This window comes from Microplitis mediator, chromosome 3 (genome assembly GCF_029852145.1).
Source record: "Microplitis mediator isolate UGA2020A chromosome 3, iyMicMedi2.1, whole genome shotgun sequence".
Taxonomy (NCBI): domain Eukaryota; kingdom Metazoa; phylum Arthropoda; class Insecta; order Hymenoptera; family Braconidae; genus Microplitis; species Microplitis mediator.
Genome location: NC_079971.1, coordinates 20030861 through 20052642, shown reverse-complemented (window position 1 = coordinate 20052642; position 21782 = coordinate 20030861). Strand labels below are relative to the sequence as shown.

At 31.1% G+C, this 21782-nt stretch overlaps 3 protein-coding genes across 4 annotated transcripts; 1 reads left to right on the top strand and 2 right to left on the bottom strand.

The window, feature by feature from the left end:
- The first annotated feature begins 672 nt into the window (after positions 1–672).
- LOC130665585 (serine/threonine-protein kinase atr) lies at positions 673–11057 on the top strand. Its single transcript, XM_057466031.1, has 2 exons — positions 673–8466; positions 10669–11057. Exons 1-2 carry the CDS (start codon positions 673–675, stop codon positions 10849–10851), a joined length of 7977 nt encoding a protein of 2658 aa, XP_057322014.1. The 3' UTR covers positions 10852–11057.
- Positions 10889–16310, bottom strand: LOC130665590 (odorant receptor 13a-like). The gene is made up of 7 exons (XM_057466042.1): positions 15976–16310; positions 14040–14207; positions 13549–13959; positions 13393–13492; positions 11354–11464; positions 11105–11266; positions 10889–11022 (listed from the first exon to the last, which is right to left on the bottom strand). The coding sequence occupies exons 1-7, from the start codon at positions 16164–16166 to the stop codon at positions 10969–10971; spliced, it is 1197 nt and encodes a 398-aa protein (XP_057322025.1). The 5' UTR covers positions 16167–16310; the 3' UTR covers positions 10889–10968.
- Positions 16311–16660: 350 nt separating this feature from the next.
- LOC130665588 (actin-like protein 6B) lies at positions 16661–20561 on the bottom strand. Of its 2 annotated transcripts, none has more exons than XM_057466041.1 (4): positions 20409–20561; positions 19349–20311; positions 17035–17232; positions 16661–16952 (listed from the first exon to the last, which is right to left on the bottom strand). In XM_057466041.1, the coding sequence occupies exons 2-4, from the start codon at positions 20288–20290 to the stop codon at positions 16737–16739; spliced, it is 1356 nt and encodes a 451-aa protein (XP_057322024.1). In that variant the 5' UTR covers positions 20291–20311; positions 20409–20561; the 3' UTR covers positions 16661–16736. The 2 variants fall into 2 exon arrangements, with proteins under 2 accessions (XP_057322024.1, XP_057322023.1); XM_057466040.1 differs by having other exon boundaries at positions 20405–20559.
- Positions 20562–21782: the final 1221 nt, after the last annotated feature.

Below are 21782 nucleotides of genomic sequence, written 5' to 3'. Positions count from 1 at the left end.
AATTTTTCTCGTTGGAATGTTTTTCAGAGACGCTAATTTTATTGTATTCAATTATTTATTTATTATTTTTATGTAAAGTTTTTCCAAAAAAATGTTTTTTGTGTTTCCTGAAAAATTTTGTTTTTTTGACTTATGGGGTTTCTCAAATGAACGATTCATATGTAGAAAATTAAAAAAGCTATTGGTGCAATTTTTTTTTCCTTATAATTTATTGTTTATAAAAAAATCAAAAAATTAGTAGATGTCGGCCAACCAGTATCATGATAGAATAGAAAATCATTAGAAAAAAAATTAGTTTAGATCATCATTAATATATAATATATTTAAAAAAAAAAACTTACTTTTTAAAATTTGACTGTAAATCATTATTGAGTCTATTTTCTCGACGTTCATCTGTTGGTACAAAAGTACCCCCAAGTGTCAAAAAACAAAACATCACTTTTTTGCGCACGCGCGTTTTAAATCAAACTTAAACTTTACGCGCGCTTTTAATAACCTCAAAAAAAATGTAAACAGTTGTCATGACTCGTGGTGAAATATTTGAATTTATTTTGACATAAGAAAAATTACAACCTCAAGGTATGTCAACATTTCATAATTTTTAACTAAATTTCAAATAATTAAAATGACAAAACTTTCTTTCAGAAAATTAAATGACATAGACAATAAAAAATGGAGAAAATGGATGTTGAATCCTCTGCCTCAAATTCATCACCTGAAAATCAGCAGGCAAATGACATTGAGATGTACTGGTGTGCTGTCAACACGCCAATTCATTCGATATTTAAATACGTAAAAGAATCAGGAACAGAAGACCGATTACTAAAATGCTTGGAATCTCTTATAAACAGCAGCGATACTCCAATGAAGATTTTAATTCCTCCCATTCTGAGACCAACTGCAAGTAAAGACAACAATCATATTAACAATATTTATGAACAAGTAGAATTAAATCACAAAAAATACAATTTATTCACTATCTGGATCTTCGGGATGCTGTTTTACACATCAAGTGTCCCGACGTTCAGTCAGAAAATGATCGACAGTTGCGAAAATGTCCAGATAAAATTATTGAAGGCACTCTACTGGCTCTATTACCGTGGGTTCAATTTAATTTACACTCGATACATCGAAGTACTCGACTATCTGCTGCCTTACATCGATGATGACAGCGAGTCAGGACATTACGATTCAAATTTGAATTTAACGATAAGTAAATTCAAAGTCGATCAAAGTATTTCCTCAGAATTAAATCTCACAATACCAACGATGGCAATCGACTCGCGTGACAGAGTTCTGTCTGTGATGATTTCAGTGCTGAAGATTTTAGTCAACTCCGAAATTTTTGACGACTACACAGATCACAAAAAAAATATTTGGCACAGAACAATTACGATACTAAAAAAATTGGACCCCAGAGCAAAAGTTCTTGCTGTCAAGTTGATGTCAAAGATAATTGAATTTACAGACAACGATGAGCAGATCAAAATTTTCTTGGTTTATGTCCAGGAAATTTTTGAATCCGCGAATAATTGGCAGTCTTGTACTTGGAACAAAGAAGCCATTGATGATCTTAATGCAGTGATCGCAAAAACACTCGATAACATTGCGATCAACAGGAAGGAAATATTCAATTTCTGTCTCAATATCATTTCCACATGTGAAAATAAACAGCTACAATTGACAGCATGCAAAAAAATAGTAAATTATCTAAAGGAATATCCGACATCATTGGAAAATAATAAATTTTTAGATGAAACTCATCAGGGATTATCGGCTGCATTCAAACGATTTGACGATGATGAGATTTGTCGTGTGATCGCTCACATAATTGCCGCAGATATCTTCATATTTATACGGAATTACAAAAATAGAAATGACAGTAAAATATTTTTAGTTGCCAAGTCAAGTTTTCTGTGGCAAAAACTACTGGATTTTGTTGACAGTCAAGAAAAATCTGATCATATAAAATATATGTGTAGATTAATTAAAATATCACGTTTGTTATCGAGTTGGTTGCAAGAAAATACAGACATGCATGGAAAATTTTTTCCAGATTACCACCGATTGTGTCAGACTCTTTCATGTAATTTAGAAACAGCCGCTGAAAGTAAAAATTTAAATGTCATGCAAATGATCTATTGCTGTTTTATGGACATGATGTCATTTATTGAGCCAAGTAGTCAAATTACGACATTATTATTCCACATTATTTTACTTCCGCTGACGTCATCGTCCTCTGCTGCGTCAACGAAACAAGATCTCCAAGAATTGCCATTTAAAAATAATGATTTAATTATTTCCGTGTCAAAAACCGTTGATATTTCGACAAAAATTTCGTGTGTCAATACTTTATGTCAATTTTATAAAGGCAAAGATCACATAAGTTATTTGAGCGGCCTCATTACTGCAACTGCGACTGCAACTTCAAATTCAAATGACCAAGCGGACCAACTAGCGACTACTGTTATTTTAAATTCGCCATTACTGATTTTAAATAACAGCAACATTCGCTTTTCTCATATAAATATGCACATATTGAACCCAGCATATGTGGGAAAAAAACGTGTACTACTAGAAGCACTTGGGAAAATAATCGGACCAATTGTCTGCATATTATCAGGTCATGCTAAAATAATTCCTCTTACTTGGGACTCCTTTGAGTGGAAAGTCCACTGCGATGTTTGCGACAGCAAAAATTATTTTTACAACAGAAATAATTTGATAAAAAAAGAAGACGAAATTATACTGCGTACGTATCTCAATTTACTAAAATTTGACAGCATGATACGTATAAATATTGCCGATAATTTAACAAAACTATCAAACCACACGCGCACATTTAATACCAATGAAGTCACGAGCATGTGGTTGCCATACTTGAGAGACAGCAATGAAAGTGTTCGTGTTAAATTGTCAAGGTCAGTAGAGATAATAATTAAGAATCGACTTGCTGCTGATTTGCCGGATTATAAAAATATTTGCCAAGAAGATTGGCCGCAGGATTTACGTCTGTTTATTGAGTCAATTATCAAAGAACTTGCAGGTACACTTGATGCGGTACTCGATGAAAAATTAAACGAAAGCGTTCACGAAACTTTGCTGATTACCACAAAATATATAGCGCGCGTACCGATTTATTTTATTGAAAAGCGACTGATTTCTATATTTGTTATCAGTATCATCCATCCGAACTCTTCGTACATCGGAATATCAACAGCGAGTGTCAGTTACAAAGAGACCGCGGGTTACTACAATTTGACACCCAAGGAAATTTTTTCCCGGCACAAAACGGAACTGCTGATCGTAATTGTGCGGCTCATTGCGAGAAATAGTTACGTCAAGTCGCATAATTTATCACTGACGTTAAATCGGTTGTCAAATTGCTTTGGGTTCATTGGGTCGCGTGAAATATTTCGTAAAAATGGGAGCGTTATAATGTCAATATTAATTCCACTTGTTGTCAAAGTACAGCCGCGTATAAATAATATACTAAAAGAAATAACATTTCTCATGAGTTCAAATGAGAGCGACATATACAGCGAATATTTCAGTCATATATTTCCTTATATTTATTTGAATGAGGAACTGGATGTTGTCAATAAATGTTTGAAATTAATTGTCACTAAAACTCAAAAGACTTTGTCTAAACTTATCGACAATAATTTTTCTGAAATTTTCCGCGAATTGTTGTTACATTTTCATGACAAGCAATCGCGAGTTATCTATTGTTTGGATGCAATGATACAGTACAGCGACGAGCGGCTCAACGGTATGACGTTTGAAAATAAAGAAAATGTTGCTGAGTATTTGAATTCTCGTTTACTTGCGATCTTGGTATTTTTCGACGGTAATTTAAATCCAGATAAGTCGGATTTTTATACGCAACGTTGCGCACTTGGGTCGCTAAGCGCACTAATTAAATTTATGGGAGTTAATTATATCAATCAATTGAAACACAAAATTTTAGCGATACTCCGCGCTGCGCTGCGTAACTTTTCAAAGCAACCGGATCTCAGACGGCTGGCATGCGAAGCTTGGGATTCATTTATTCATAATATTGCGCTCAATGAACTCGGTCCACTTTTGCCAACAATTTGCATCTCTTTGATTCCATTACTTGAAGTTTATCCTGATGACGTCAATAAAATGTTGGAGTATATTCTGATAAAAAATTACAGATCAGTGTCCCAAGACATACAGGAACTATTTTTTTTCAATGATCTTCCGAACATAAAATGTGAAGTCACAAATAAAATAAAATCCCAAATAAGTGGTACGCCTGACAACTTTGTAAAAAATTTACAAGTATGGCAGCGTCGAATTGTCCATGAGACTGACGAAGTGAGACTGAAAGCTCTGATTCACCTGAAGAATTTTCTTCAGCAGCATCGCGGGGAATTGAATGAAATGATTCTCAATCACGACGCAACAAATCACGTGCATCCTGCAATCATCAGTTTGCTTGACGCATTATTGGCTGGGTGCCGTCAACAAGACACAGCTACGGAAAATAACCAGCATCATTTACGACAGGACATACGTCACTGGTCTGGTGAATGCCTCGGCGAACTGGGTGCGATTGAACCAAATTTACTGCCCAGGAGAATAATATCTCGAGGTGACAGTAAATTTATGTCGGAAATGAACGCGGAATTCGCCTGCGATCTTTTGAACGAACTGGTACGCGCGTTCAATGAACAAAATACCACAAGAAATGTTGACTGTTTTTCACTGGCGATACAAGAAATACTAAAAATATGGGACATTAAACCCGAGGGTGGTGCCAATAGCGAGCTATGGCAGTCATTTACACCATTGACACAACAAATAATCTTTCCAATGCTCACATCTCACTACACAATTCTATCAACTCCGGATGCCAGTAACATAAATTACCCAATTTACGGTACCGAGGCGGCGCGAACATTTGAATCGTGGATCCGAAATTGGGTTTGTCGTATGATCGCTTCATTAAAATTCGATCGCAATAATTCCGATGATAATTACGACAAAATAATAACGATGTTGAACGCATGTTGGCCAGCATTCAAACGCGATCTTGAGACTACGATGTTCTGTATACCGCAATTAGTAACACTGACGATAATAAGCGGCAATAACAGTGAGTGCGATGGTTTAGTACGTGAAATATTGGCAGTAATTAGTGTAATAAGCGACCAATTGGATAATGATGAATACAAACGACAGCAACTTCGTCCAATGAAGAGTTTATTTGATGACATTAAATATTTGAATTCAAATAACAGTAATAGTAATGACAGTAAGTCTGAATCTAATGATCCAGAACGTATTTCGTCAAATGAAACACGACGGATACGATGTTCCCAAGTAATATTTTCAACACTTGATCATTTAAGACGTTGGCTAGAGGAAAATAGACGAGCGCATCAAAATACTTTGAAGTATCAGGCTGTCGATAAGTTTATAAATCGATTAAATAATTTACAGTTAGCGGAAGGATGTTACGAATCCCGAGAGTATCATCGCGCTCTGATGTATCTCGAGCGACATATGGCAGCCAATAAAAATGACAAGTTGTCATCTGCCAGTGAAATTGATTTACTGGCTAAAATTTATACACAACTAGAAGAACCTGATGGTGTATTTGGTATCTTAGCATCTCAAGATCATTCACCGACAATTGAACAATTGGTTTTAGCACATGAAGTTGGAGGGAAGATGCAAGACGCGGCGACTTGCTATGAACGTCTTGCCCAGCATCACAATTCCGCGCCAAAATATGTCAAGGGAATAATAAAATGTTACTTGAGTTTAGAGCAACCATTCACGGCTATAAATATTACCAACGGTATTCTTAACAGTAAACCGGAACTTGAGCCGCATTTGATTGATTCCGAGCCCTTTTGGCGGCTCGCGCACTTCGTTCATCTCAATAGTAATGACGAAAATGTGACGAACAAACGAAGTAATGAACTTGACAGCAATGATGACGAAAAAACTTACATCAAACGCACGCTCATGATGGATTTGAGCAAAGGAAAGCAGCCGAATTTATCAGCCCTCAAGCAACGGCTTATTTCGATGATTGGTTTCGCGTCGTCACACCAAGACGCTTATCAGCAAAGTTACTCTCATATTATGAAGCTTCATGTGATAAATGAATTTGAAAAGGCAACGGAGTTGATGATTACAGACATCAATGCGCTGCCAAATATTTTTGACGAATGGGAAAAACGCAGCAGTTTAGTTCGCGCGTCACGTGGCGTTGAATTTGTAATGGGGATGCGTCGCGCTGCTTTGGATTTGGCGCTCACACTTGCTAATAGTAATAATAAACCCAGTACTGCTGTTGGTAGTGACAATAAATCGATGTCAAGATTAAATGAAGGAACTAAGTCAACATTGAAAGAAGAGATCGGAAAAATTTGGCTAAAAAGTGCCAAGATAGCGCGCAAAGCTGGACTCTATCAACAAGCCTACATGTATATTTTGTCAGCAAGTGACTACTGTCCGCCTCGAGAATTACATATCGAAAAGGCGCAACTGTACTGGCAAAAAGACTGTCAGGAAGACGCATTCAATACACTGGAACGGTCATTTAAAAAGTGTTACAAACCGTTTGAATACTACAGAAAAATTCCCATCAGAGGTCCATCGGCAAAGACACTCGCCGGCGAGAGAAAAAATTTAGCTAAGGCTAAACTACTGTACGCGCAGTACAATGACCAAATAGTTAACGTCAGCACTGAGCAAAACACAATTTACTACCAAGATGCGGTGGATGTTTGGCAGTGTTGGGAAAAAAGTTACTTGGCTTGTGCTCAGTATCACGATTCGTTATTTGAAAGAATGACCGAAGAGCAGCGTTTGAGTAATTCAGGACTTCTGTTACAATTAAGAATGATACGTAATTACGCAAAATCTCTGCAATTCGGCTGCAAGTATATCCATCAAGCCATGCCACGGATGTTGACTATTTGGATGAATTTAGCGTCGTGCGTTCACGGTAACCGTAACGCAACTAATGAACAAACTGAAAAATTGAGTAAAATGACGCAAATGATGGAAGTTTATGCTGATGGACTGCCTAAATTTATGTGGCTCACAGCACTAAGTCAACTGATTTCCCGTATTTGTCATCCAGAAACAACAATACGGGTTGTCCTTGATAAAATTCTCGCGGATTTGATCGTAGCTTACCCTCACTACTGCCTATGGATGATGGCATCCGTAAAAAATTCGTCGTATGCTGCGCGTAAAAAACGTTGCGACGATATTTTTAAAAATCCAAAACTCAATACCAGTGAAATGAAAAAGTATCTCGATGACTTCAAACGTCTCTGGGAATGTATAATGGAAATATCTAATACAAAGGTACCTGACAGAACATTCAAAACGACAATTAATTTCTTATCTAAATCACTGGTATCCTTACTCGCGGAACCACATTTCGGGCCTATTCCAATGCCGACGAGTTTATTTTTCCAATTGCGTTTGCCATCGTCGTCAATTGGACAGTCGAAAAAAAACCCAAATAATGGTGGCTATGATAAAAAAAACTACAATCCATTTCCCCAAAATAATGACGTCGTTCATATAAAATCGATCGAAGAAAAAATTGATGTTATAAATTCGTTAGCGCGACCGCGTAAAATAACATTTATTGGGTCTGATGGCAAACGTTATATATTTATGTGCAAACCTAAAGATGACTTGCGTAAAGACTGTCGTCTTATGGAATTTAATAGTATTGTTAATAAATACTTGCAAAAAGACCCGGAGTCACGTCAAAGACGATTGTACATTAGGATGTATAGCGTCATACCCATTGATGAAGAATGCGGTTTAGTCGAATGGATATCAAATTTATATGGGTTCCGTCCAATTGTTCTTCAGTTATATAGAGAACGTGGCATACCAGTGATGAGCGGTAAAGAACTTAGTGAGGCAACTTGTAAGAAAATTGACCCGTTGGAAAAAAAACGGAATGTATATTTAAAAAAATTATTACCGCGACACCCAGCAGTATTTGGTGACTGGTTTAGATTAAACTTTCCCGACGCTTATGGCTGGTATGAAGCGCGCAATGCCTACATTAGAACAACTGCTGTGATGTCAATTGTTGGATACATACTGGGTCTGGGTGACCGTCACGGTGAAAATATTTTGTTTGATTCAAAATGCGGTGACTGTGTTCACGTTGATTTTAACTGTCTCTTTAATCGCGGTGAGTCATTCGAAATCGCAGAGCGGGTGCCTTTTAGACTTACTCATAATATGATTGATGCGATGGGGCCATTGAAATATGAAGGACCATTCAGACGTTCGTGCCAAATAACTATGAGAATACTTCGACAGCAGACTAGTACGTTGATGAGTGTTCTGACACCGTTTGTTTATGATCCGCTGGTAGCATGGAGTAAATCGATGGGATCAGCTGGTAAGGGAACTAGTAACATCGCGGAAAGAACTAATGAACAGGTATGATATAAATCATTATCAATTAATTGGGTGTAGATAAGCAATAACGTGTCAGCTGACATGGATGTCATTTTGAGAAAATTCGGTTCAAAAATTTAAAACTATTTTTTAAAGACCCAAGTTGCACAGAAACAAATTTAAGATGTTTTTTAAAAGGACAAGAAAATTTTTTTTAGGTGAATAAGATATACAGATGTTGGTCCTAGGGGTCGTAGGAAATTTGTTATTTTTTCTGACTTAAACATTACTTGTAATTAATTTTTTATCGTCACTTGTGTCAAGTCTTTTAAGCAGATATTGTATCGGTATCAGATAATTAATTTGTTTCAATAATTTTTTGGATGTTATGATATAAAACAAAATTATTCTTTTAATGCTGAACTATTACTTGAAAAACATTTTTTAGTTACTAAGAAATTATGGTAACACGACTTTATCTCTCTGGACAAAATCTCCCCACGACAAAATCTCTCCAGGATAAAATTTCTAAAATTATTTTTATCAGTCCAATCCCTGATGGCCATATTATCACTTCAAAAATTTGACGTTCAGTGATTTTGATTAACTTCACAGTAAGTTTACGTCAAGTTCTTGCAATTGACGATGATGTCAAATTTGGACTGGGAATTTCCCATGATTTCATACATGTATGTGTAATACATTCTATTTATTTATGATATACACATTAAGGTGCCCGTGTAAAAAAAAATTGTTGAAAAAAGGTCAAAAAAGTGTTGACTATTCTAAACTTCAAAACTTGACACAATGACGAACTTATTTTAAACAATTTTCAAACTTCTGAAAATACACAGAAAAAAACATTTGACATGATACTACAAATTAACATTTTTCAGTGCAAAATACGTTCAGAAAAAACTGATTTTGAACTATTTCTGAACGTTTTTCGTTTCAGCATATCTTAATAATGTGAGGATATTTATTGATATTTCTCTTGAATTTTTAAAAGTTTAAAAAGCGTTCAAAAAAAGTTCGTAGTTGTGTCACGTTTTGAAGTTTAGAATAGTCAACACTTTTTTTACCTTTTCTTAACAATTTTTTTTACACGGGTGGGCCGAAAATCCGCTTTTTTTTAATTTTCATTATTAATACCAAAAATATTTTTCTTTGTACAAAAAAAAAATTTTTCGGAAAACAAAAAAAATTTTAGGTCGACATCTTAGGCTCGCCAAATCCCGCTAAAGTTACAAGTTGTTTAAAATGTTTTTTCCAACTTATTTTGATTGGAAATTTAATTTTCTACAAAAAAGGTCCTATAATAAAATTACGTAAAGTTGATAGTTACTGAGATAATTGCAATTTTGCTCTAAAAAATGAAATTTTTCAAGATATTATCTTTTTTTTTATGGCAAAAAATAAATTTTATCATAAAAATTTCATAGGAAATTCAATTTTTTATAAAACAGACCTGATGAAAATTTATTTAAGTTGATAGTTACTAAGATAATAGCGATTCTTGGTGAAAGCCACCAAATAACAAGAAATGTGACTATCTAAACATAAAACTGCCAGTTTCTGAATAATTATAAATTTCAAGTTTTTACAAGAAGGCCAATTTTGTAAGAAATTTAATTTCCCATGAAATTTATACGATAAAATTCATATTTTATCCTGAAAAAGTGATAATATCTTGAAAAATTAAATTTTTTAGAACAAAATTGCAATTATCACAGTAACTATCAACTTTCCGTAATTTTGTTATGAGACTTTTTTTGTAGAGAATTAAATTTCCGATCAAAATAAATTGGAAAAAAATTTTTAACAACTTCTAACTTTAGCGGGATTTGGCGAGCTTAAGATATCGACTTAAAATTTTTTTTTCGTAAAAAAAAAAAACATTTTTGGCATTAATAATGAAAATTTAAAAAAAGCAGATTTTCGGCCCACCCTAATATACATAAAATGTGAAAAAAAACCTGAATACAATTCTAGCGGTAAATGTAGAAATAATTATAATTACATAGATTATTATAAGATCTCGTTTATAGAGATCGTGTTCAACAGATTTTGTCCTGAGGAGATTTTGTCCTGGGGAAATTTTGTCGGGGAGATATCATGGTGGAACCGAAATTATTTGGTACAAAAAGATCAAAAATTGATATTTTTTATTGGCCCGTTATTGTTTATCTACACGTAATTATTATTTAATAATTCTATTAGTATTTATTTCAATTTTATTTTTAGGCAGTAAAAAATATAAAAGATATTGAATTAAGACTCAAAGGTTACGTTAAAATACAGGGTAGAGAATTAGAAACCGCTGCGGTAAGTTTGAGCGTTGAAGGACAAACTAATCACGTTATTTCGGACGCAACTAATATCGATAATTTGTGTCAAATGTACATAGGCTGGAGTGCATACATGTAACCTTTATTTTTTTCTACTTTAATTAATAACTCAGTGATTATTTAAATAAATAAAATAATTTTTATACTTTTGTTAATTATGTACATTTACATTTATTTTTTACACTTTAGCTTAAAGTTACATATCTAAATTCTGTAGAAGCATAAAGTATGATACCGATGTGCTTAATATCTGTGTAAATAATTAACATAAATTAATAATAAAGTAAAACTGTTTGTAATAATAATTTGTTGTAATATTTTGGTTTAAATACCGTGCTAAAATTTTCTAGACTCATCAAATGAAATTTTCCAGCTGATAAATAACTCGGTCTTTGAGATCTTAATATCATTAAAATTAATTCTGTTTTTATTGTATGGGAAAAGCGATGGCTATACCAGTTAGTCAAGTATGCAGCTTCATTTGTTCTTAAACTCTTTAAAAAAAAAAATTATATATACTTATATTTCTTTTATGTACGGTAAAATTATAATTAAGTAAATTAATCATAGCTCTAATTTACATCGTTAATTAATTTATCACCAGGCCAACAAAAGAGGAGCAATTGAAACAGCGCCATCATCAAGTAACATATATATTCTACAAGTTTATCTTTGTTATCGTGTTTTAATGTCTATAAAAAAATGGTTAATAGAATAGATATTTTTCAAAATATTTGCACTCAAACTACGAGTTTCAATTCATGTTTTGCCAGTGAAAACAAGCCGATTTCAGATGGGCTTCAAATACACAGCGAAATTTTTGAAAAAAAAAATTAAATATTTTTTAAGTTATACACGATCTCCGACGGCAAGAAAAAAAAAGGTCCTCCACTGCTGCAAAAAGGTCTTCTACTGCTTAAGCATCATTTCAAGAATATTCTGCTAAATTTTCGGAAAAAATTATTGAAAAATAAGCCAGTGGTAGTGGGGAGAGACGAGTCACCTCAAAAAAAAGTCTCCATGCCGTAGGCAGGATAACTCATGATTGCTTCATCTGAAATAAAAAAACCAAAAAGATTTCTTGAGTACATAAGTTTATCTTGGATTTGAACGAAGAAATAAACAGAATATTCATTTTTTAATTTTTGGTAAAGGTGCAATAAAAAAACTCTGATTTTTACCAAAAATTCTTCCTTTTGTTTAATAAAAAAATTAATAATTATTAAAAAAAAAAATCCTTCGTTTAAATCCAAGATAAACTTATGTACTCAAGAAATCTTTTTGGTTTTTTTATTTCAGATGAAGCAATCATGAGTTATCCTACCTACGGCATGGAGACTTTTTTTTTTTGAGGTGAGTCAGCTCTCCCCTCTACCACTGGCTTATTTTTCAATATTTTTTTATGAAACACAAATTTTAAGAATTTTAATAAAAAAGGTACTCTGAAAAAAAAAATCACAAAAATATCCTCTTTTTTTTTGTATCTCGGATCCCTTTACCCCCTTAAGGGGGGACCACTTGTGCAACTGCCTGCAAAAAAGATAATTTTTGGGAATTTTTTTTAAAGAAAGCTATTGCCTGAAATGTTTTAATGTTTTAAGGATATATAATGAATACAAGATAAAAATTTGGGACCAAAAACTTCAAAATTCAGCGAGTTATTCACAATCTCCCAACGCTCCAAAAAAAAAAAAAAGTCCACTACTGTAGTGATAGTGACCTTCTCAGTGCAAGAAATAAAAAAAACCAAAGTTTATTCAACTAGAAGGTATTTCCCGTACCATGACCCTTGGGCTAAAAAAAAAATTTTAATTTAACAAAATGCTGGAGTTTTTAAAAAAAATTTCAAATTTTGCCCGAAAATTTGATGATTTTTGGCCTGCAAAAATTACATTTTTGATTCGATCAGAAAACTAGAGGTTCATGGCACGTAGAAACATAAAAGAAGCTGCAATTTGAATCAAATCGATCGGAAGATTCGTCTTCGAGTTATAACTGCATTTTTAAAAAGGTATTTTCGAGAACCGATAAGCGGCTGCTCTTCAGATGGCGTTAACTCAAAAAAACTATTCGAGATATGAACTTGACATTTTAGTATGTTATTTTTTAACATATAGACTATCAAATATACAAAAAAAAAAAATTGATTTTTTAAAAATTCCATACTAGTGGTCTCCCTTAAACGAAATAAAATTTTAATCTTTATAATTTTTCGAAATATAAGTTCATTTATTTATAATTTCAAAAATATCTACAAGATTAAGAAAATAAATTCAACAAAAAAAAATGATCATCAATAAAAAAAATAGTTATTAGCAAAAAGTTACTGATACTTATTAAAATTTTATTTCTTTTGATAAAAAAACCAAAAACTTTAATTCGAAAAAAAAACACCTGCCCCAACTTCGTTTATTTTATTAGAGTAATCAAAATTTTCAGTTTCCCGAAAGCTTTTATGAAAATTATCCGGGTTTTTTATGTCTCATATCTGGGGTTCAAAAAAATTAAGCCGATAGCCCTAATGGTGTAGCAGAAAATAAAATTTCAAAATTTGAGTGCCACCAGCATTTATCTTTGTCTGAAATCGACTTGTTTCATCCTTTGTAGATAAAATACTTACAGTATTTACTTGAAAACCAACAAGACAAATAATAATACTGCTCGCAATTACTTGAAAAAGCATTAGAGGATTAAAAACATACTCTAGGTGATCAGAAAATCTAAATAATCGTAAATATTACATTAAATAAAATCAATTTTTTTTTCAACACTTTACCTGATAGCTAATTGGTGATGTTTAATAATTGTGATTAACTCATCAGTTAAATGATAATTATTTTGAAAATTGATGTGTTGTAATTTAGCGCACAGTACATTAAAATGTCCGCAAGAATGAAAAATAGCTGTAGCTATCAGAGTATCCATTGCGAGAATAATTAATCCGCACATAGAAGTAGCCAGCATTTGAGAAAAATAAACGACTTCGTAAAAGGGCGACTTGTAACAGAATTTTGGATATGCTGCAATGAATGGAAAATTTAAACTTACGTTAAACGTTGGCTCTTGTTCGTCAATTTTTAAAATTGCTGCTGCCTTAATGATGTGATGACGTAATGGTAGTAAATAAAAAATAAATAATGCATTTACAATTAGCACAATATAACTGACTGTGATGCGCTTTGCCATCCTGAAGATAAAAATATTTGAATTTATGAGAAAAAATAAAATGATGTTTAATTTAAATTGATTTGTACTTAAATTAAATACTTTGCATTTTTGTCGATATATTTAAATTCATTTGCGCGACAATAAGTTACTACAATATCCCAATAATCGTTGAAAAGAAAATTAATTAGAATTGTCGTATCTTGACGTCGGAAAATTATCCAAATAATTGATTTTATTACGGCAAGAAGAATTGTTGATAGAACTGAACTTTAAGTGAAAAGGAATTTTTTAAAATATTTATTCATAAGAAAGGGCGTTCTCAGACAGTTTTCCCTACTGTTTAAAAATGTGCAATGACTTTCAATTATTATGATCGTATTAAAATTGTATTAATTAATTAAAAAAAAGTTAAAACCGTAATTGAAAAACGGACCATTTCATGGAGATATAGAATTTTAAAAAATTTGTATAAATATATATAACTATACTATACTATATATAAATTAATCTAAAAGTAGAATAATTAAAAAAAAAATTTTTTTATAAATCATAAAAAATAGAAAAATCAACATTTTTATAATTTTTTTTTCAAATTGTTTGTTTTTAAATGAATTTTATAAAAAAAAAATAAATGATAACTAAAAAAAATTTTTTTTACAAAATTTTCAACAAAAACATCAAAAATATGTATTTTTGCACTTTATGAATTGAATTTACCGATAGAAAATTAAGTTTTCACGAATAAATGAAATCATATCCTTAAATGCGCCGAAAAGTAGAATATTTTCAAAAAAAAAATTTGATGGTCGCATAATTTTTCGATTTTTTATGGGAAAAAATAGGTGGAGCCGTGATTGTAAACAATTACCGCTCATAATTTTGACGTCATAAATAAGTTAAAAAAAAGAATACATTTAGACGTCACAAAACTGACGTCTTATTTTTGGAATCTTCAAGAACTCTTAATTAAGAGTTCTTAAAAATGACATCTTTAAGAAGTCATTATGAGACTTCTTGAGGACGCCTTCAAAAAGAATAAGTAAATCATTCCGACTTGAATGCTGTCTGGGAGTTGTTATCAGTTAGGAGTTAAACGAAATTTGTTAAATAAATTGTAGTCTAGAAAATTTGAAAATTCGAACTGTAAGTTCGAAATGAAGACTTTACTGGAATTTATTTATCAAATTTCGTTGAACTCCGGAATTGGGCCCAATTGATATCTATACCAGTGTACAAACAATTCGTTCCAAAAACATTCCTGACAGTGAACTTCCAAAATTAAGACAGTTCTGAATTTTGAGTTGAATATTTTTGAAACTTCAAAATAATTAGAAGTCGGATAAATTTTCAACTAGAGTGGACTTTTCTAGCGGGTTTCTATTTTTATTTTTTTGACTTTTCAAACATGAATGATTTGAATTGACAATTTTGGGAATTCATACAAAGTTCATAATTATTTCCAATCACTCATTTTTTGGACTATTTTTGAACAAATCAAAAAGTGAAAAAAAACTGACCTTTCCAAAAAGTTCTAATAAAAGTCAAAAAATGTTCATAAATATTTTCAAATCATTTTTACTTTTTTTTTTGCCTCATACCAGAATAATTCTGATAACAGTCGTAAATGTTCATAATTCCTAATTAATTCCTTTTTTTTTTATATTTTTCAAACCCAAAAAATTGTCAAATCAAATTATTTTTGCTCACAAAATAAAAAAAAATAAACGTGCAGGAAAAGCCTACAGTTAAAAATTTTTGACGTTATAATTTTTTTAAAGGTTCAAAAATTTTCAACTTAAAGTTCAGAATTGTCTCAATTTTGGAAGTTCACTGTCATAAACGTTTTCGAGTAAACAATTATTTTTTGAATCTATCTCAGCAAAATTGAAACTACGTTGTCCTTTTTTCAATTAATGCTTCAATTTTTTTTTTTAATCAATTGATAAAATTTTGATAAGTTTATGACAGCTGAGTCATTGAAAATTTTTATTAATGGAGGCACTGTCTGAGAATGCTCTTAAAATATAAACATTACCTGGTTTCAAGAATTACATCCAAGTCTTGTTGATTAAAAAAAATTCTAAGTACTTCCGGTATTATTATCAACAATAAACAACAGATAGAAAAAAAATATCTGCGTAAGTCAACAGGATAAAGCCCGACAAGTTTTAGAATTTTACGGTTTATCATAACATAATTGTCGATATGCAGAGCACCGCTAGTCATACTATCAACTTATGATCACTGAAAAAATAATTTTATTCTCAGCTCAAGTTCTTTGTTGTAATCTTCCCCCAAGAACAGTTTAAATAATTTATCACGAGGAGTTCAAATCAAACGTAGAAAACTATTCCCTATAATTACTTTAATTGCCTTAGCTATTATTTGTATTAATTTTTAAAATAGATAGTGCAGTTCTCACGGTCTTTCTTTGATGTCGATAAGAACCGAGGGGTGATAATAAATGCGGAAGTGTTCATAGGTGATTTAATAATACACTTAAATACTAAAGAAGATAATTACTGTATTATTACACTCAAGAAAATTATACAATTTAATATTTCTTATTCTCTCTTCATTTATTATACTAATAGATATTAAAAAATCGATAATACTTTATATCAGTTTATAAGTAGAAATATTTTTATTTTAACAGTGAAACTTGTCCGTATTATTGTGTGTAAAAATAAAAATTGTACCAAGACTGGTTTTGTCATTAAAAAAAAAAAAAAAAATTTATATATATATTTATATGCATAGAAGAGTATCAATTAATAATTTAAATACTAAACATTATTACGGACACTTTCTCTCGACTTGACTTTTTCCACTTTCTTCATATTCTTGACTGGAAATCCACATCTGTTGGAAGGTACCAATTGACGCAAGGATTGATCCGCCAATCCACGCTCCAAATCTTCTCTCAGCGCATCCATTAGCGCTAATTAACTTTAATCTCATACTCGAGGGTATCCGCATTGATAAATCTCTATTAAGACGTTCTGGGAATCCCTACATAAATAAAATTCATAAAATAAATGATACTGTACTTGTATACTGTACGTAAAATACTTTAAATATTTTATTTGCTTACTTGTATAAATGAATTACCGCCAGTAACTACAACACTACCGTAGAGTGCTGGTCTAACATCAACGTCACACATTCCAACACTTGTCGTTACAATATGACCAACGCCGAGCATTGTATTGCCCACCATACCACCACGCATTTGTACCATACTTGGATCAAAAAGTGCTTCAGGTATTCTGAAACGTTCTGACGAAAAGTCCTGATAACAGAAATGATCAATTATTTTATTAATTATGAAAATAAGGAAATTTTTAAGTCATATCTTTGGTAAATCAACTAGAATAATGTTCAAAATTTTGTTCGATTTTTAAGGAAAATTGTCATGAAATATAATAAAATTTATTAATTTTACATGTACTTGAAGATCGGAACATTTTTCGCGCATAAAAAAAAAATTGGGCATTAAAAAACCTACTGGATGACTAGATTTCTGAAATATTTCGCATATAGATGCTGGTATGTCAGCCGGAAATCTTGGGCCACTCCAACCTCTGGATCTATTTCTTAAGCAGCATAAATTTTTTTCATTTTCATTGCGCGAAAACCGTTCCGATCTTCAAATACATAATTTTACACGAATATCAATATGCTGACATATTTACAGAAGTTCATTCCGTATCGAAATATCCGCCAATAAGGACAAAATAATTAAAACACGAATTATTAAGTAATTATTGGCGAGTAAAATTATTGTCATCAATGATAATTATAACAATAATTAAATACCTAAGAACAAGTACATTGTGAAATATTAATTTGTAACTCATAATAATGCATAAAAATTTAACAAAAACGAAACATTATTTACTATTGAAAATATATACGAAATTTTAAACAAAATTATAAAGATCACTGATATTAAAGTAGTCTTTATATATCATTTTAATTACAAACATGAAGTAAGTAAATTAAAAACTATATAAACGTAAAAGTGCAATCTTTCTATTAAATTATGTCTTATGGATATTTTTGTCGCGGTTATTTTGTCCGCAGATGGCTAAGCGCGACACTAAGAAATTAAAGCATAATTTTTAATGAAGATATATGTGACTACATGAAAATATATATTCTGTGTCTTTATCAAGATATTGAGTTGGATTTAAATTCAAAAAATTTTTAAAATAAAGTAAAAATTTTTTATTTTAATTTTAATTAGTTTTAAATAATTTTTTTAAATATTCAATGACTTTCAATTACAATGATTGTAATAAAATTTTAATTAATTAAAAAAAAAATCATTAATTAAAAAAGGGCAACGCAGTTACAATTTCGCCGAGACATAGATTTTAAAAAAAATTATTTATAGTTGATAGCAATTAGGATTTAAACGAAATTTGGAAAATATTTTTAGTAAAATCTTCATGTCAATAATTTGTAGTCAAATTATTTTGGCTAAAATTTATTTACCAAATTTCGTTTAACTCCTAATTAATAACAACTGAGTAATGTTTTGAAAAATCCATCTCTCGCCGAAATTGTAACTGCGTTGTCCTTTTTACCATTAATGCTTTAATTTTTTTTAAATTAATTAATAAAATTTTAATGGGTATGACAGTTCAACGTAAGTGAAAATTTTTGAAAAGTGGGGGAGCACTGTCTGAGAATGCCCTTAATAATAAATTTAGAAAAAAAAACATTTGAGAATAAGGGCCAGTTTTTTAAACCGGATTTATTTTTATCTAGGTTTAAATTAATATTGTCAGGATATACATTAATAATATATAGATATACCAAGAATAATAATTTAATCCCGAATTAATAATAAACCCAGTTTGAAAAACTGGCCCTAAATGATGTAATAAATAATTTTGTTGAAAATATGTTTAAAAAATTTAGTAATTATACTCAGGCAGTCATGTACAGACTACTCGTCGCTACTCTATCAAAAAAAATCCATGTGGAATGACATGGGAATTCATAGGAATCCATATAGGAAAGTATGGAATTATGTAAGAATCTATAGGAATTAATATAGGAGTTTACGGATTTGTATAAGAATCCAAGGGTATCTGGATTTCCATATGGGAAATTCATACAGGAAACGGTGGGTACCTATATTCCCAAATAGGAACGACGTAGGAATTTGGACATACAAGTAATTTCTATAGAATTCGGGATATCTGGATTTCTATATCTATCGTCTATCGATACGCGTATATAAATAAAAGAACAAATTAATATTCTTGTAGGAAACAATATGGGAATTCATCCGAAAATGCCATGTGGAAGGAAACCCACGTAGGAATCTAGGCTGGATTCCCATATGGATTATTTTAAGAGTAATAATAATAAATAAAATAAATTTGTAAATATACCTGATGGTAACCAGTAGGAAATTCGTACTGAACAGCAGGAATTGTCGATACTATTTTTTCATCATACGGAGTTTCAGAAATTTGAAGTGTACTCGCCTGAAAATCTTGAACTAATTTTTTTACCATATAATTCTGCCACGATTTAGTGACATCAGGCAGACCTTTTTTCTTAACCCAACGTGGTTTTTCATGATCCTTAACGACTTCTTTACTGCCTATCATATAAGCCGGTGATAAGTCAATGTCACTGTCTTGTAATAATTGCCGGCACTGCATCGTAATATAATCACCTCCTAGAGGTGATTTAACAATAGCCTGCGTTAATACAAAACCGTCTTGTACTGGTACTGCTGATGTGTGTGTAGCTCCACTATCAACAACAATACCAGTAGCACGTCCATTAGCAAACGCCGCAAGTACAGCATTTTTGACAAGAAAATACGCAGGTACGTTATATTTCTCAAACATTATCTCTGTTAATTTTTCACGCTTGCTGCGTATATTCCAGGGCGCTTCGGAAAATAACACCGGGTGATATTCAGCGTCTGATTGAATTATTTTAGAATAAGTATAATCTAATACTTTTTCAAAGTGGTCCCAGTCTTCAATCATACCCTCCTTCATGTAACTGACAACTTCCATTCCTGGACGAGGTACATGTAGAATTGTCGTATCGATATAATATTTTGGCTTCGACTGCGTTATATTATTATCTTGTTTTTTATCATCAATATCCATCGGCTCAACTTTATTACTTCCGGTGGATGTGTTTGTTGTAGTCATGGAATTGTTACAATTTTCCTCTCCAATACCAACAACTGCTGGTATTTCGGCTTTCGGAGTATCCTCCTGTGCATATCCAACCCGCAATGAATGATGTCCGAGATCAAATACCAGTGCTCCGATTTCATCTCCACCGTACAACATTCCACCAGATGACATTTTTATTTTTAAATAATAAAACTACACAAACAAAAATTTATTTAATTACCGCATAACCTTTAGCATTTTTTTAAAATTAAAATATTATTTTTGAATTAATAAATAATTACTTACTTACAAAAAATAATTTGTTGTTGTAATTTAATTAATTTGTTGATTTTGAAATTAATTATTTTATTTAATTAACATTAATATTTTTTTATATATTATTGTTATACAAACAACGAACAGCAACGCTAGCCGTAACCTCAAAACAATTTTTAAAGTTTAGACATGCGCAGTAAATGCGCGCAGATAATGTGCATGATACTGAAGTTAGCCGACGTCTAATAATTTTTAAATTAAAAAAAAAATGATAAATTTAAAAAAATTGCACCTATAGTTTTTTAAATTTTCTATACGTGCATATTTTTAGTTTTTTTTTTTTAAATTAAATTGTTGAACAAAAAATTTAAAAATTGTTAATTGTCTGCTAACTTCAGGACCAGATAATGTGCGCGCTGTCAAAAATGAGTGTGAATGCAGTAACATGAGACAAATTTTAAATTACAAATAAAGGAATTAAATCATTAAAAATATAAAAATAAAAAAAATGCACATGCTGATTTTTAAATTCTACAAATACGCGTTTTTAAAATTTTTTTCAATTTTTATTTTATTCACTTATTTCAAAATTTTTTTAATTTCCAATTATCAGCCAAATTCTCGCCGGGTGAATGCAGCAGACATGAGACAAATTTTAAATTACAAACAAATGAATTAAACAATTAAAAATTTAAAAAGAAAAAAAATGCACATACTGATTTTCAAATTCTAGAAATGCGAATTTTTTTAATTTTGATTTTATTCACTTGTTTCAAAATTTTTTAAATTTCCAATTGTCAGTCAAATTCACGATCAGGTGAATGCAGCAGACATGAGACAAATTTTAAATTACAAATAAACGAATTAAACACTTCAAAATATAAAAATAAAAAAATGCACATACTGATTTTCAAATTCTACAAATGTGCATTTTTTAAATTTTATTCAATTTTTATTTAATTCACTTATTTTTCAAAATTTAAAAAATTGCCAATTATCAACCAAATTCACGCTCAGGTGAATGCAGACACGAGACAAATTTTAAATTACAAATAAATGAATTAAACACTTAAAAATATAAAAATTAAAAAAATGCACATACGAATTTTCAAATTTTACAAATGCGCATTTTTTTAATTGTATTCAATTTTGATTTAATCCACTTATTTTTCAAAATTTTTAAAATTCACAATTGTCGGCTTACACTCACAGATAGTGGCGCCATTTTTAAAAAAATAAGTTCTTTTTACTGTAATGCTTTGTGTATAAACGCATATACACATGTATAAATATGTATGCGTTAGTATACATGTATATGTAAATATATATATGTGGGATGTATATTTTTTAAAAGAGGGTGAGTGAAAGTATAGAACTTGTACATGTATAAAATGGTACAGTAGACATA

Excerpts from the sequence above, each read along its gene's own strand:
- LOC130665588 (XM_057466041.1), bottom strand. The coding sequence starts at position 20,290 with ATGTCATCTGGTGGAATGTTGTACGGTGGAGATGAAATCGGAGCACTG. Across the intron at positions 17,233-19,348 it reads TTCCTACTGGTTACCATCAG|GACTTTTCGTCAGAACGTTT; the intron begins GTATATTTACAA and ends TTCTGTTATCAG. Across the intron at positions 16,953-17,034 it reads GCGGTAATTCATTTATACAA|GGATTCCCAGAACGTCTTAA; the intron begins GTAAGCAAATAA and ends TTATTTATGTAG.
- LOC130665590 (XM_057466042.1), bottom strand. The coding sequence starts at position 16,166 with ATGACTAGCGGTGCTCTGCATATCGACAATTATGTTATGATAAACCGT. Across the intron at positions 13,493-13,548 it reads CATCACCAATTAGCTATCAG|ATTTTCTGATCACCTAGAGT; the intron begins GTAAAGTGTTGA and ends ACGATTATTTAG. Across the intron at positions 11,023-11,104 it reads GTCTAGAAAATTTTAGCACG|ATATTAAGCACATCGGTATC; the intron begins GTATTTAAACCA and ends TTATTTACACAG.
- LOC130665585 (XM_057466031.1), top strand. The coding sequence starts at position 673 with ATGGAGAAAATGGATGTTGAATCCTCTGCCTCAAATTCATCACCTGAA. Across the intron at positions 8,467-10,668 it reads CGGAAAGAACTAATGAACAG|GCAGTAAAAAATATAAAAGA; the intron begins GTATGATATAAA and ends TTTTATTTTTAG.